This window comes from Anticarsia gemmatalis, chromosome 20 (assembly GCF_050436995.1).
Source record: "Anticarsia gemmatalis isolate Benzon Research Colony breed Stoneville strain chromosome 20, ilAntGemm2 primary, whole genome shotgun sequence".
NCBI lineage: Eukaryota > Metazoa > Arthropoda > Insecta > Lepidoptera > Erebidae > Anticarsia > Anticarsia gemmatalis.
In genome coordinates, this window is record NC_134764.1 from 2,464,310 (window position 1) to 2,481,093 (window position 16,784).

General features: G+C 34.4%; 2 protein-coding genes across 2 annotated transcripts; one reads left to right on the plus strand and one right to left on the minus strand.

The window, feature by feature from the left end:
- Window positions 1-507: 507 nt before the first annotated feature.
- On the plus strand, window positions 508-1,868 carry LOC142981645 (uncharacterized). The gene is made up of 4 exons (XM_076127684.1): window positions 508-770; window positions 934-995; window positions 1,199-1,352; window positions 1,661-1,868. The coding sequence occupies exons 1-4, from the start codon at window positions 551-553 to the stop codon at window positions 1,744-1,746; spliced, it is 522 nt and encodes a 173-aa protein (XP_075983799.1). The 5' UTR covers window positions 508-550; the 3' UTR covers window positions 1,747-1,868.
- A 5,109-nt stretch (window positions 1,869-6,977) lies between these two features.
- Window positions 6,978-11,560, minus strand: LOC142981822 (hatching enzyme 1.2-like). Its single transcript, XM_076127943.1, has 7 exons — window positions 11,242-11,560; window positions 9,275-9,445; window positions 8,904-9,050; window positions 8,443-8,598; window positions 7,944-8,077; window positions 7,614-7,699; window positions 6,978-7,148 (listed from the first exon to the last, which is right to left on the minus strand). The coding sequence occupies exons 1-7, from the start codon at window positions 11,432-11,434 to the stop codon at window positions 7,082-7,084; spliced, it is 954 nt and encodes a 317-aa protein (XP_075984058.1). The 5' UTR covers window positions 11,435-11,560; the 3' UTR covers window positions 6,978-7,081.
- Window positions 11,561-16,784: the final 5,224 nt, after the last annotated feature.

A 16,784-nucleotide genomic window follows, 5' to 3' on the forward strand; every position in this document is an offset into this window, starting at 1 on the left:
AGAAAAAAAACACATGAATTATTTTTAGAAACTTTTGCGAATATATCTCACGTGTCAGATACGTGTTGTTCTGTAAATTATTTAAATAGTTAGCTAGTCGTATTACGCAGCTTCTCTCGCTATTTTTGATGTATTTTTTTGGTGTTTGTTATTAGACAGTCCTTACAGGCTTTTCAATATCCTGATTTTATTTTGAAACACTGTTATTATAAAGTCAACGGCTTTTATAGACTTTGCGAGTGTAATTTCCTTTTTTTAACCTGGACAATCTTTTACAAAAAAAAAATCATCTAAACTCATTCAGTAGTTTTAGTGTAAAATCTTACGTACTTACCAAATATCATACATATTTATTTTCGCATACAAAACATCAGTAAGTACCAGGTTCACGAAAGTACCAGGCAAACATAAAATGAAAGAATTCAACAAAAAGTGAAATGAAGGAAATCGTGCCTAGCGTTCAAACCTCTGTTCCAATCAATTACGGATTCCATATAAACCTCACGGTCATATCTGATGGCACAGTAAATACCTTGTGATTGTATTGAAAATGACTAAAATAATTTTCGCACTAATATGCACGGTTATCTTCGCGTTGACAATGTCGGCTAACACGCGAATGGACAATATGAGCAATAACCGCGGGTCTATGGGGTCTATGGGGTCCACGACGACGGCGATGGACCAGGATAGCAGCAGTAATGAGAGCAAGGAATTGGATATGGAAATGATTATGAACGATTGCAATGAGACCTTCCGGATTGAAATGGGTGAGTAAGTTAAACCTCTTCTTTTTGTTTTTTAAACCTGCATTAGAGCCTCGATCGGTATTACTAGGGAATCTAATGATACATCCAATATGTTAATTAATGGCAAAAATCCTTAATAGCATTTACATTAGCGTTATACTTTCAATATTTTTTTAAATTCCAGCTTACTTAGAATCGCTGAACGAGAGTGGCAGTTTCCTTGACGAAACAGACAAGACGCCTAAGGTACGCTACTCAGGAATTTTACACATAAAAGTCTATATTTTATCCAGGAGGACTTTAAGCCCGCCTGCTCACAATTTTGTAACAATATTGCCATATATTTAGTGCTGTGTATTTGACAGCCTCTTTGGGGTATCGGTCCCGAAAGAAGTCCTGATTCCAGCAGTGGGACAATAATAGCTTAAAATTGCATCATATTCTTGCAGTGTTTCATCCGCTGCATGTTGGAGAATATGGGCGTGGTATCCGTAGATGACCACATGTTCAACCCTGCCCGGGCAGCTGTGTTGTTCGCAGGGAAACGTAACGGCAAGCTCATGGAAGACATCGGAGATATGACCGCTCTTTGCGCTGATAGGAGTAAGTTATTTTACTCTAGTACATGATCTCTAGTTGCAAATACAACGATCGTGATGAATAGAACTGGCCATTTTCAATATTATATTAAGTATCGAAAGTTTGACAATTAAATGTACCTCAATAATAGGTGCCAAAGCGTTCGCTAGAGGCGCTGAACAGATTTTCATACATTTTTTCGTAGAAAATCGGGCTATTGATAGATACCTACCTATCACAAGTTTTTATTTAACTATATTTAACCTATTTTGTTAGTAATTGCTGTCCCATGGTTTTAGAAAGCGAAGTAACAATAAAACTTTTATTTTCAGAGGAGACGTGTCCATGTGAAAGAGCTTACAATTTCATGAGATGTCTAATGTCAATGGAGATAGAGAAATATGAAAGCAGTAATTAAATTATTTGAACAAATGATTTTGTTATACCACCCGCTACCTGAAGAAAGAGTTCAAGAATTTTAATTGTTTTGTTTATCGTCGTGTAGTAATAAATTATTAATTTGCTGAAATCAGCAATGTCATTAGGCAGTTTTATTTATTCTTGCGGCAAATTGATTAATATAATCATAATTAATTAACCGTTTTCAAAAAAGGAGAAAGATCTCAATTCATCTGTTTTTTTTTGGTTTCTAACTCAACTTTTTGTTTGGTGGACCGATTTCAATGTTTCTTTGTTTCCTAAAAAATGGTCATTTTATTAACATTGATGATAGTCATGATTGTTTGAAATGTTGTTTTGCTTTGAAGTCGGTTTTTATTTCTCAAGAGATGACATAGATAGAAGAGGACGATGAGTAGTTATGTATTCAAACAATTAACGACTCTTATTCAATTTAGTAAATGAATAAAACATTTAAACAAAACTTAATTTTGAAACATTTTTATTTATACTTTGGTGACAACGCTCGGTGCGGTTAATGGTATTTAGCAAATACAAAATAATGTTGCAGGTGGCCAGGATTAGAAGAACATTGGTTAGTTGCAACTTTTATTTTTAACATAGCATTTGTACATTTTGTTAATTTTCTTAATGTCTCCTTGGCTCAGACCGGTTCTTTGGCCTAATTTTCCTCTCACCGGGTACTAAATGAGAAAACAAAGCATTTTAGGAAGGTGCCTGGGTCAATATTCTTCGGCTGGCCATATTTGACCCAGGTACCTTATAATGAGTCCGTACAACATGGATAATTATAGAAGCGTAAAAAATGACTTTATTATATGATTCTTGGGCGGCATCAATATATGTTGTTACTTCCAGCTAGTATCGTTAAATATTATGATAGAGTATAGAGAAGAAAAGATCTCACTTACTTATTTTACTGAAAAAACTATACACTTTGAAGCGATAGTAAAATCATTTTTAATTTTTAAACGAATTTGTTGTTTTTACCATAAAAGATAGTTTCACCTCTAAAAAATATATTCCATTTACCAGTATTTCAATTCTTAAAAGCTTTTTTAATGATTTACCTTATGATTTTATTATAGTACAGGTATTTCCTCACCTTAGGTACGATAGTTCTTTTCCCGTTTCTGGAAAAATCGTAGGCGCCGTATTGCATGACGCTATTGTAGTCGTATGGTCCATAGAGTGGGATTTCAAAGATTTTGAAATCAATGCATGCTTCTAAAACATAATATATTTAATACCATTTTATATACACAACACACATAATAGCAAAAGCAGTTTAATTTTATGAGATAACTAAACATTGAAACAATATGTTTATAAAGGTCAGATTTTTCAGGAGGCATGAAAACCAGGCTGAATTTTCGATATATGAGCATGACTTTGTTACTTCTATGTAACAAAGTCGTTGTAACAAAGATATCTTATTTCAATCACTAGTCTCTTGGTAATTTTTAGGCATTTTCCTTTGACACAAATATTAGTCACTTAAGTTTTTATCTTACCTGGCTCAATGTTCTCATAATGAATAGTTACGAAATCGTCCCTGTCTTTCCTCGACACTTCATGTACGAACCCGATAGTATGCATCATCTCATGTATGATAGTACCTTTAATTGCGAAGCACTCTGTGCCCAAGTTAAGCAAAGAACCACCATCTAAAATAAATTTATCTGTCAGCTATTTTTCTTACTTACTAACGTCGTGTAAACTCTGTCTGGTTAAAAATTTTCACTCATATATAGTATTAAAATTGACAATTGATTGAAAGTGACAAAACGCTGTATAACTTATCAGAGCTTACAGGAATTTTATTAGCAAGACAATATTTTGTCAATAAGTGCAAAGAGTGAAACTTAACATAGATACGGAGAATTGTTAGTTATATTTATTATATTTGTCTCTATATCATACAGAGTATCATATCAATCATATCGGTGATATCTTGCAAAAAGATCAGCAGCGTAGTACCTACTCGTTACTGACTGTATGGCAAGATGAATGGATGTGAATAAAGCATGATAAGCTTATAAGGATCGTACCAAGTGGCGTTCTTTGGGCTCTAAATATGAAAAAAGCGTGATTTTTGTATATGCATGTATGTATATATGTATGTGTGTATATATGTATGTATGTATGAATGAATTATAATCTTGCCTTCGACACCAACATCAGAACTACAACCAGGATTGTTCTCAATCTTTAAGTAATACTTTTGTCCGTCGTAAGGTTTAAACCGAATACAAGTCTTCTTGTGATACAAGCGCATGACCTCTTCTATTGTATCCAACTGTTCTTGACCTGAAGAAAAAAAAATGCTTAAAAATCATTGCAGGTATAAAAATCATGAACAACTTAAAATTTACCTCGTATTATATTGAGTCTGTGAGTGAGATAACTTAGAACTTTCATGCTACATGTTTATTTTACAGAATGTATTAATATTCGGATAACAGACTTTCTTTTTCTAAAACTACATTCAACATTTTTTGATAAATGTTTACATGACTGCCTCTGTGGCGCGGTCGGTAGTGTTTGCGACCGCCGTGCGAGAAGTCTAGGGTTCGAATCCTGGGTCGGGCCAAAAAGTCTTTTCTGTTACGGATTTCTTAAAAATTGCCCCGAACCTGCCTCGGAGAGCACGTAAAGCCGTCGGTCCTGCTCACTGGTCGTGTCAGTTATCCGTCCCACCGGCTTATGAGAGAAAGGGAATAGAGAGTGTACCTGTGTATTGTGCACACGCTTGGACACTATAAACCAAGTTCTGCACCTTTGGCCAGTTTCAACGAAACTGACCGCCGGCTACAAGGACAATATTATGTTTCTCTTACTAAAATTCCCATTTATAATGTATGGAATGCGTCCCTCTGGCCAAGGCGTAACTTTTTCATCATCATCGTCTGGAGCAGTGGAGGCAGTTAAGCATGATTCATATGATTCTGATGAAGATGCCGTCGAACCATCTAAAACAATATTTCATACTCTTTTTATAAGTGCGAAATCACGTCTGTTACGTTAAAGCAACCATATTTAATTATATTTAGCGTTAAATAGAAGTTTTGTTTAGCAAACAAAGTGAAAAAACGGTCTTTAAGAGACTAAAATGAATTAAGAAAGGGCTTGGATTAATGTTATAAGCATACGATCAGCAGCCACATTGAACTATTGAACTTTACGCCATATTCTGAAACATACATGCATATTGACCCTTCAGGATATGAATTGAGATTATTTTAATTTGTTAACAACGTAGCTGGTTTTCTTCAAGGGCATATTAAAACAAAATTACCAAAAGTATAGAAGCTTTGAAAATATATATTCAGAGACTTTTTTGTTTGTGATTGAGCATTCGGATAAGATTGATTGACAAGACTAAATGAGGATCTCAGTGAGAGATTGCAGACACTACATAGAAATATAATAGCTTATACTCAATTTTACTTAATTTAAAATAAATCCTTGTTTTACTTACCCGGTTCTATGCTCGATGCTTCATAAGTATCATATTCTTTATCCGACATGTCAATTATGTCTTTTTGAGAATATATTTTATCTTCTATACGAAATGCTTGTAACGCATTGATACTAATAATTAAAACAAAACTGCAAAGTAAAAACATTGCGTTTACAAAAAAACTGCGATTAAATAATATGATTTAGATTAATTTATTTCAGTGCACTAATTAGAAACGGAAAGACTGAAAATTCAGTGTTCTAAATTTGTCATTTACTTTCTAGTAGTTGCTTATATACTTCCAGTATCAATTAATCGCGACAATTCATCAAATTTTATGTGTTCTATGCATTATTATAGTTCGATTACGAGTGCATTGCACTTGATTATTTTTATTGTCGGCCACTTGGCAATGAAACACCAATACTACTATTATTGTGGTAGGGAATCGGATCGTTTGTGTGCAAGTCTGCTAGCACTATGTGAACTGTGTAAGATACATCACTGTGAAATTATTTTATTATTATGAGCCTTTATCGTCCCATTGTTGGACAAAGGCTTCTCCTATAGCTCCCCACTGCAAACGATATCCGGCGGTCGTGTTTGTGACCCCGTCTACAAGCCTTACACCCAGTATGCCGCACTCCATGGCTCGTTGGCAAACCTTGAGCCTGGACCTCTGAACGGATGTTAAAGACCAAGTCTGTGCGCCGTAGGTGAAAACATAAATTCATAAGGCTTAGATATAATAGCAACACTTCTCCAAAATTTAGCAGTCCCGCGGCGATCAATCGTCCATAAAGAACACACTACAGTTGAGATGGTTTTGACAGCATTATGTTTGATCCAGGTGCAATTTGTAGAGATCTGGAAAAGAGAGGCCTTCAGGAGACGTCCTTCTTTGATCGGACGCGAGAATTTTCGAAAAACAAGGCACTACTTCATCAGGGATAAACAATAACTATAAACCTTTTCATGTCATTATCTGATGTAGCACCAGCATCGTTGACGTTTTGACGCAGGTATATTATGGTTCTGATCTCACTTCTGAATTTCGTTTTATATGCTGTTTCTCAAGTTTACGATTTCTTATATCTAAGAAACAGAAATATAGCTTCCTGTCTTATTAATATAAATAATAACTAACCTAAAAACACGCTTCTGGGAACAGGTAGCAATTTTAATAATTTAGACTTCACTGAAACGGATTTCATTCTTAAAGTTATATTAATTATTGAAAACTAATATTCTTATCTAACAATACGGTTTCCAACGACTAATTTCTTATAAAGTTGCTTTGTAAACGCTAGATAATAACACGTTGGTATTTTTAACAAAACGCTTTTGAGGTCATAAATCTATAATTTAAACCCTATTCCGGTTATTTCTTTTAAATTTTAATAACCTTATTTAATAGGTAGATACAGGAAGGGATTATATGCTGCAAGCAGTGTAAGTCATATATTATATTTTAATTTTTAAGTTCTCAACAATTTGTACAATATGTTAACACTATTTCAAACATCTCTGTATGAGACTTTTCAATTAACACAGGAATCACATTATCACTTAGTTCAGTTTCTCGATTCGCTACCACCATCGACTACCGACATCGGCTAGCTATCGAGTATTTTTTCACGAAAATCTGTTCAGCGCCTCTAGCGGGCTTTGTAGGTACTATTTAGGCAGAACATTTTATATGTTACAATCTCGATACTCGAAAGTATCGACTGTACAGATCGGCTACAGGAAATAAAAAACAGAAATTAAGTAACACGAAGTTTTATTTGGTACTTAGAGACTAGCATAAAACTTATATCTATCAGATCTTTGATAAGTTAATGATAAATAGATAGGAGATGTTGACTTGTTAAGGCTTGTTGTAGCCGCCGAACCAATTCTGGAACACGTTGCCGAACCAACCGGATTGTGGCTCCCTGGAGAATAAAACATAGTTAGTTAGAATCAATCTTCATAACATATTTATCTATTGCATGGTTAGTGGTCAACGTAGTGTCAAGGATGTTCAGGCCAAATGACTTAACGACTGTCATCGTAATAGAAAACGGCACCAAGTAGCGCTATTCTCTACAGTTGGTACCGAGAGTTTAACACTTAAATTGTACTGTGAAAATAGTTCCTACTGCCTCCGGTAGAGACGCTGATTTTCACAAATAAACCTCCATAGCTAGCCGATTGTCGATAGAGGTAGAGTTCAGCGGTACTGAACTCAGCTGAAGCATTTAAGGGGCAACTCAGCTTTCCAGGATTGTATTAATTATTGATTGAACGGCAACTGGTCTCAAAACACTAATAAGCACAAGATATTAGCACTATACAAGATAGTAAATTCAAGTGTATTTTCTGATTTTTTACCATTCAAAGGTAATTGTATAACTTACTCTTTCTTGCAGTTGTACATGAAGTTGATTTTCTTAACATCACCACGACTGAGACCTTCTCTTTGTCCCAATTTCACTCCTCCCACCTGTTAAAAGAAATAAAATAAATATAAAACTTATTTAGAAATAACCTGTTGATCCCTAAAAGATAAGTCAAATTATTTTGCAAGCATCATAACATCTCTAATGCTTGACAATATTTCTCATTAGGAAAACTAATGGTTGGTAACATTACTACAATAATATCTGTGTCTCATTAATTATTAAAAAGGCTCAGTGTTTAAAATAAAACAATACCAAAAAGTTAGCTAATTTGTAAGAATACAGTACCTTAGGCTCAATAGTCTTCTGCTGGTTCTTGGAGAAGGCGTATTCGGAGTAATGCATGACGCTGTTGTAGTCGTAGGGAACGCCGAAGTCATTCGTGTGCCTTGAGTCTGCTTTCTTGAAGTTATTCTCCGCACCTAAACAGATGATTATTCGATTTGAAAAGGCATAGTTATATCATAACTAAAAATAATTATTTCACCAATTAAGTCTTAACACTAATTAATTATTCAGATGGTGAAAAATTTGCGCATTAAATGGACCGATGACTCTCCAGTTTGGCAATGGTTTGATGACAAACGGTGCATCTTAAAGACTGATTTGCGGTTATAGACTTATCAAACTATTAAATTTAAAAAGAAAAGCAGCTTTTTTCAACATGTTTGAGTCGTATTCCAAACTCGAAGTAGAAAAAGAATCGTACTTATTGGTCATAAAGTAGACGATTTTGAAAATTTAGTTAATATTACCCAAATTATTACTCATTTACAGTAAGTCTTACCAGGTTTGATGTTGTAGTATCGCACGGTGACGTAGTCGTCTCTCTCGGGGCGGCTCTGTTCGTGCATGAAGCCAACTGCGTGCAGGATCTCGTGGATCACCGTGCCTTTCTTCGACACACAGCCAGGAGACTGCAGGTTTACTTCTTGACGACCACCTGGAAAGATTTACAGAACAATGCAAAAATTGTACAGATAGCAGATCATGGGGTGTGAGTTTTCTTAAGGAGTTGTCTTGCAAATTTCTATTAAGTTCTTTTAATAATAGGACGGAGTCAGAATTCTGCACCAAATACCGATAAGTTAAACTCGTATTACATGGGAGTAACTTGATATAATAGCAAAACATATTTTTTAGAAACTAGCTAGCCGACTCCACTTCGTTCAAAGTAATTGTGACATCTAAACATCGCCTAAATTCAAAAATATATTTAAAATAATATGCTTTAAGTGAATTTCTTACCAATTTTGCCAACACTGGACCAACAGCCTGTGTTCTTGCTCTGAATGACGATGTAGTCCTTCTGTCCGGAGTAGGGTACGAACCTCAAACACGTCAGTCTGTGGTAGTCGGCGATGGCCTTCATGATAGTGTCCCTTTGCTCCTGGTCTGGAAAGTTTCACCTCTTGTTAGCTTATTAATAATTGTAAAAATAGTTTAACAATGTAAAAGTTTCAGTCAAATTCCATAGCCGCTATCGACAATGGCCTAAAAGTAAGAAGAACTCCGCCACGTCAAATCTAAGCACTCCCATTCTTAAAAAATCGTAAGAAGTGTTGAGCATTAAACATTACCTTGAAGAAAAAAAATACCAATTAACGTTTTTCACTTACTAAATTGTGGTTCAATAGTGTAAGGAATGATTCCCTTTGGCCATCTGAAGGTTTCCTCTTTGACGCCGTTCCTGCCCTTCTGCGGAGGCATCAAGATATCACCCTCGGCGTACTCTCCTACCTCTTCAGGGTTCATTTGTGATGACTCTGACCAAGACGCTACTGCGTTACCTGGAAAATTATGCTTTTAGTATTCAAGAAAAAATATGCCTTACAAACTTTCTTACAAGATTTATTTATTTCAAAAACAAAAACTTCCGCGTTAAGAATTGCTCTTGTCTCTTGTACTTTTACAAACATACAAACAACGGAAGCAAAGTACAACCAGACCCGAAACAATTATTTGTTGATCGCACAAATAATTGTCCCGTGTGGTTTGGGCTCGAATCGAACCCACGACGTCCCGACGCAGTGGCAGTTGCGTGGCGACCTAAACCACTGCGCCACGGTGGTAGCCAAGGTACATTGATGTGCAAAGGCTCTTTTGTCTGAGAATCCTTATCTAATGAACGAAGAGACTCCATTACTTTTTACATGACTTTGAACTTTTTTATGGAAAGCAAGTAACGTGGAACTAAAGAAATTATCGGCATTGCATACTAGAAGATAAATACATATACCGGACATAAGACAAGGAAATTAAAACAGTACAGAGATCTTATTCATTTAAAAATGAAGAATCTGCATTTACATGGCAAATTGGCTTGCTATTTCTAGCTAAATCATGCACACAAATGTTTATAACATCATCGTAAAATGAAATTCGTTGATGATATTAAGAATTCTTCAACAGACAAAATGACAAAAACACAGACCAAATTCTAACATGGGCTCTTAATTGCGAATGACTTCGATAAAGCCATAAATATGTAGTGTAGTAAGTACTTAAACTAATTAGGATATCATAAAATGAAGGAAGTAGCTGTCATGTGTTCTCGTCACTTTATTATCGGATGAGGTTGACGTGTATGGCGCGTGTCGTGTTATCAGGGGAACATGACAGCGCATGATGTCTTGCATTTTCGACCTGAATCCCAATACACGATTGTTTTTGCGGCCTTTTTTTAAGTTTAAAGTTTTAAGTTTAAATAGGATATGAGATATTTTTCAAGCATAGGTGATAAGTTCATGACTATAACTGGACAGGGGTTTGTGTGGGTGATGGGGTGAATCAAAATTAAATTTCATATGCGTTAATGGTGAAAGTATTCAAATATTTTGGGAATTATGAGAATTAATGGTAAAGTCTGATCTTTCAAAATAATGATAAAAGCCTATTTCATGTACGAGATGAATGAACAGTATGTATGAACATGTTTGCTTAGTTGGGTGGATATTATTTCGCAGTTATTTCTTAGAAATAAAGTCTAAGAATGTAAAGCTTTAAAGGCTCCAGAAAAAAGCTTTAACAAACTTTACCTGAGAATTTACCTCTTAACGTGAATCTGGAAACTCAGACTGGCTGAAAATGTATTGATCGAGAAACGACGACAAGATTTTTTGCCAATTAAAATACTTATGTTTGCCAGATATTTAAGCAAATATATGCGTATGTAGGTGCTAGTCGATGTTAATTCATTCTCTACGCTCTTTGTCAAAAAGTAGGTTTATAACTATAGTAATTAAATTAATCCAAGTCTATAATAGTATGTAGAATACATTGCACATGCAATAAAACAGTGTTACGATCTAAATAGTATAATTAAATACTTGAAATTAGCAGTTTCAAATTAATTGTATCGTATTATCTAGTTGACTATTGTCCCGATATAAATAGGATGAAGTACCTCTTACTAAAAGTCTCTAAAAAAAGTCCTTTAATTTTTAAACTTTACTGCTGGTCAAAAAAATTATAAAAGTTTTGAACAATGTAAAAATTTCAACTAAATGTTTCGTTTTATTATTTAAAACATTGCGAATGTTACTTTTTTTTATAAAGAAATTATAATTATAGAAATACAACTTACCACTTTCGCTACTTGGAAATCCATAAGCTTCGGGTCCCAAACTCGAGATGTCAATGGCTTCACTCTCATCGATGCCGTTTTCTTCATAATCGTATAAAATATCGTAAAAGTTAAAGCGTCTACTAGCAGGGGATGCGTTATACCTAGGTAATAGGATAACTAAGCAAAATACTAATGAAACTAAAATATTCATTTTGACACTATTTTTTTACTATTATTAAATTCCTCGAAAAGTCTCGCGTTAAATATTCTATTATTTGACTTATCGAAATAATTTTCCCAATTTGAGGAAAAACTACCAGGCGAACAGAAAACTCGAAGAAGTATGATACGAATTCGTTGTGGTGCGTGTTATATAAAGGTGTCGTGAAGACCCGTCATAGGGTAAACACGCAGACGTCGTGTCGACAAGCTCCGTGACTCCTACTTCCTGATAAAGGATGTAGCGGACAAAATATGTAAACTAATCGATAAGGGAGACCTTGGTTCCGGTGTACATTTCCTCCATGATTCTCACGGAATTTTATAATCCATTTTTTGTAAATATTTATCGGCCTTGTGCTCACCATAGAAATTAACCTTGCCATAGAAAATTCTTTTGTTTACTCTTGCTTATATTTGTTTGTATGTAAAGAGATAAATTCGACGCATATTTGTAAACAATGTTTCACTTGTTAGATATCTTATCTTAAATTGTGAAATAAATAAAATTCTACTTAAGAGGAACAAAGGAATATTCCGGTTTGATGTGTAATAATAACCATTGATACGATTACAGAGTAGGAAGAGGTGAAAATAAGATAAAACTAGAGTAGCTACACTTATACTAAGAAAAAGTATTTTTCATGCTGATATATGACACACAATACTGAATGTTGTTTAGAGGGAATCTGTGTCATTCATTCCTTGAACATCCCATTGAGAAATAATTTCAGGTTAAGGTCAGACAACACCTAATATCACTCACACGTCAGTCAGAATACTTGGAATGCTGTAAAAAGTTCCCCAATGTCTGAATTTCAAATCAATAATAGAATTCCATCATAATTGTGGCGGCTGATATTAAAATAAATTGTATTAAAAATCAAAATTTTACGCAATAAGGAAGCAGATTATATAGTTAAGTTTAATTTTCCTTAAAAAATTAACGCGCTAACACTAGACTGCATTTCAACTGCATCGGAAGTAATAGGATAGATTCAAATGGGAATCAGTTCTTTTGTGAATCAGGAATGGTTGCTGAGCGTCTTTTAGTACCTAGGTACTTTGTTTTAGTTTTTGTTCAAGAAAGCCATATTTTTCGTACATCGAGAAAAAATCAACATAAATCTAGTTTTTTATAATGTCTGCGCTAGAGATACTCGTAGATACACATGTACACAATCACACTTATTATTTGATTATTTGATCCGGCAAGGCATTGAACTTGAGACCATTGCGCGACGGCCGCATTTCACTGGTGCTGCACCACGGAGCCTCAATATGAAATGGAAAACATTTTTAACCGCGACGCAAAAGAAATACAAATAATTTCAGGAGTAAGTAATAAGGATAAAATTTCCCTTCAATTGTTAGATTTCAAGAAAATATATGGTCTGTCTATAATAAGAGATGCGTACAATAGCAAACTACAGCAAAACAAGTATTTTACAGATTGCATACCAATATATTTAAACTATGGGTATAATTGGTTTCGAATCAGGGGATTTTGGTAGCCATTTTAAGAGACATTGAAGACCGACCTATGACCACTTAGTCACAGGTGACTAACTCTTCAAAACAATACCCCATCAGACGCCTACGAGTGTTTGTATAATTCCGATATCCTGACCTCTAGCAATGCGAGAGCAATTCCGAAGAAATCCGATCAGAACGCTCTTGACATAACTTCTTGATTCGACCTTAGACTTTGTCACATTACGTCACATTAGGAAATGTGTCCAGCGTCCAAATACAGTTCGACGACACGCTCGAGGTTCTGTTATCAAGACGGAAGGATTTCTCGTGATATGATGCATTCACCTCGACGTAATGTATACAGGAAACATTGTCATTACCATAAACATGACACGTATCAAAAAGCGATGTTTTTAGGCATTTTTGTGTCAACATGAATTTGTTTTCGGTTTACGTAATCTTTTACCTGTTGCTTTTGAAGGATTCGATCAAAAGTGCAGGTGTTTGGCACACATTAATTTATTCTTCTTTCTATTTGTATTTCCCGTACAAGTATTGTTATTAAAGGTAACTGCTTAAGTTCTAATGACTCATTGAATGACACCCATTTAGTCCTTGGGTTTAAATAAGCACAGCGTGTGTTTGTCCAGGTCCTGGGGACCCTAAACGCAGACTTATGAGTACGCGGATTCCGAAGCTTACAAAAAACTGAATCAATTTTTGTTTACGTCCAAAAGACAATCTAGGACATGCCAGCAGGTAGCCTTTTTCCTGATTATCAAAACTAGCATTTTTAGCAGGAGAGGTAAGTATTTTCCTTTTGTTTTTAGACTTATTTATTGTTTATTGACATTTATGATCGTGATACAATTAAATAATTTATAAGATTTCAAATTCAAATATCACATCCGACTGTTTTAAAGTTGTAAATGATTGTTCTAAATGTGCTGCGTATAATGAAGTTCCTGGTGCTATTACAATATATTATCAAATGCACAACAAAGCGACAACAAAACAAACTGCGAGACCACAGACCGGAAACAAATTGGACTACCTACCGAATAATTTTCCATATTCGCATATTACGTTTAGTAGAATTGCCATGTAGGTAGTACACATAGAGATACTCCATATATGGCACATGATTCATAAGATCACTGGCCTTGGTGAAGGTTAAGAGTCATGTTGTCGAAACAGATTTTAAGTAAGCTAGTATTCTTGACATTGGGTTCCTATTCTGTTGTTTTTATTATTAAGATCGCGTGATATTAGGTTGAGCGAGTAAAAGGTGATTATTTTACCACATGCTAACGTCCTACTTCCAGAGATTTGTTTGCCACATATAACATTTTGTGTTGTTCTGTAACATCTACGCAACGAGTAGTGATATTAACCACATGAAATATGTCGATTTTTTTACAATAACGTACACACACAAACGTGTGATCAAACTCAATTTAATCTAGCATCTGTATGCTTGCCTATGTTATGAAAAGGTTTATCAACCTAAGATTAGACATGCCAATGTTAGTCCGTACGGACTCCGTCCTACGTTACATGCTGCTCCAATATATTCTTATTAGCCCAATAAATGTTTAATTATGGTTTTTCTGAAGGTTGAATTTAACGCTTGTTCCACTAAATCACTAATTGGGCTAGTAGATATAAGATACGTATACATGTTTGTAAGTAATTAACCTTAAAATTTTGACACCTTTGGCTTTATTTACGGCGCTCTATTTTACACGACAGAGTAAGTTGTCTTGTTACAAATACCCTTAGTATTTGTAACAAGAGTCTCTTCAGTCGAGAAACCCTGGAAAAGTTTTCGTTGAAAAACTTTAGGCATTTTTAACAAATTGGTGATATACAAGTATATGAGAATAGACCCCCAATAATAAGATGATACATAGAGCCTTGATCGGCGCGATACTGTGACGGCAGCTAATAAACACATAAGTTATGAACACATTTGTCAAGTGAACACAATACACCGCGAGACGGTTATTGCCAAAATATCCAATAATGTATCTAGGAAGTAGGAACAACGAAAACAAATGAATAAATTATGCGAATTCGATACGTTTTACGTAGATTTTGTTTATACCTACCTCAGTGAGAGCTTAGCGATGAGATTTAAAACTTCCGGAGATTATACGCCGTCATTAGATTATTGATTTGATCATTTGAGGTGAATAGTTGATCATGAAGAGTTTACGACTATTTGGTCACACAAGAAATTATAATTTCCTGTTAGAAAAGTCTTTAAGCAGTTAACACCATGAAGATTGATCTTTTTCGGAATCAGCTCGGATGGAAAGTCAGAAATATTGTAGCGGATTCAAAACAGAAAAGGGTAAGTAACCATTTTTGTTTTTTCTTTGAATATTAACAACATAATTATGTCATAATTTTATGCATCTTCTCAATAAAAAACGTCCGTTAACACTGTGATTATTTTTTACAGACATTAATTATGTATATATTTTAAACCCTTTTTTTCGTTTATTGGACGCCATTCGGTTATAGCTTCTAAGTGAAGCTTTCAGTAAGCGCAGTGGTTAATGTGGTCTCCAACCCACTACCAGTACATAAGAGTTCCTAAGTTCGATTCCCACTAGGGTATTTGTGTGATTCACAAATATGTTTCGGGACTTGTTATACTTACTTTGTGTTCGTAGTTTGTATGTGTATAAAAAGTCCCCGCGACACAAAAGTAATTCTTAGTGTGAGAGATGTCTATATAAGTAAATTACTCCACTTTATATACAGTTTATACTATTGATGACAATTAATTTAAAGTAGCCCATAGAAGTATTTATTGTACTTCTTGTAAGTTAGAACAGGTAATTTTTATCAGGCATTATAAAATAGAGGCGGGTCAAGACACTGTTAATTGTTCACATTTAATTCTAAGCCATAAAGTATCGCAGTTTATAGACTTCATAGATAATAGTAAGAATACGGGACCCGTATTATGTGATTATTAAGATATCATAATCACTCATAAATTGTGCTTTCTTAGATTGTGTCACCATGGTTCCTGACTGAATAACAGAGATTTAAAATGTCTTTTAAAATTAACCCTCTTATTCATAAAAATATATGAAGTTATGAAAGGCTTATAAAGTGTTTTGTTTCTTTCACTCCTCGGCTAAATGAAAAAAAGAAAACATATAATAGTAGCTTTTTAACTAAAATAGGTTTATAGTGTGTTTATGAATAAGAGGGTGAGATTTTGATAAGTACTCGGCTACTCGGTATAATAAATTAAGTCTTCTTCTTCTTTCAAATAAATAAATAAGTAGACCTCGCGGTGTGGTCATGATATACTCTATGGTTGAAGAGAGTATAATTGATTATCATGAGTTATTAATATTAAGACCATTTTACCTACCTACTCAAAATTTCAATATAACCCAGATAATCTATTTTTTTGGACATGAAACTATTAAGTACAGGCTGTAAAGAATGCAGAACGTGTTGAATAAACTGTATGAATATACTTACTTTCCTGTTTTTCATAAAATAGTTTTTTATGTGTTTTTGAAGTCATCTTCAAAATTTTCTATACTTTACCTTTGCATCCAATATACCTACGGTAGCTGCCCTCCAGACTTAAATGTGAATGTCAGAATAGGGAAATGTGTATAACATTCCGAGGCTAAATATTTTTCCAATATACAATTCGTGAATCTTTTGATATAAATGTTGATTAATTTTATCATATTTCTATGAAGCTTTGATCTGCCAATATACTTCCTCAAGTGATTCACTTATGCTGTTTAACCATCGACAAGTGTAACCGTAATATATGAACATCGTAATAAATACGATATAGTACGGTGTCAGTGCAAATTACTTAT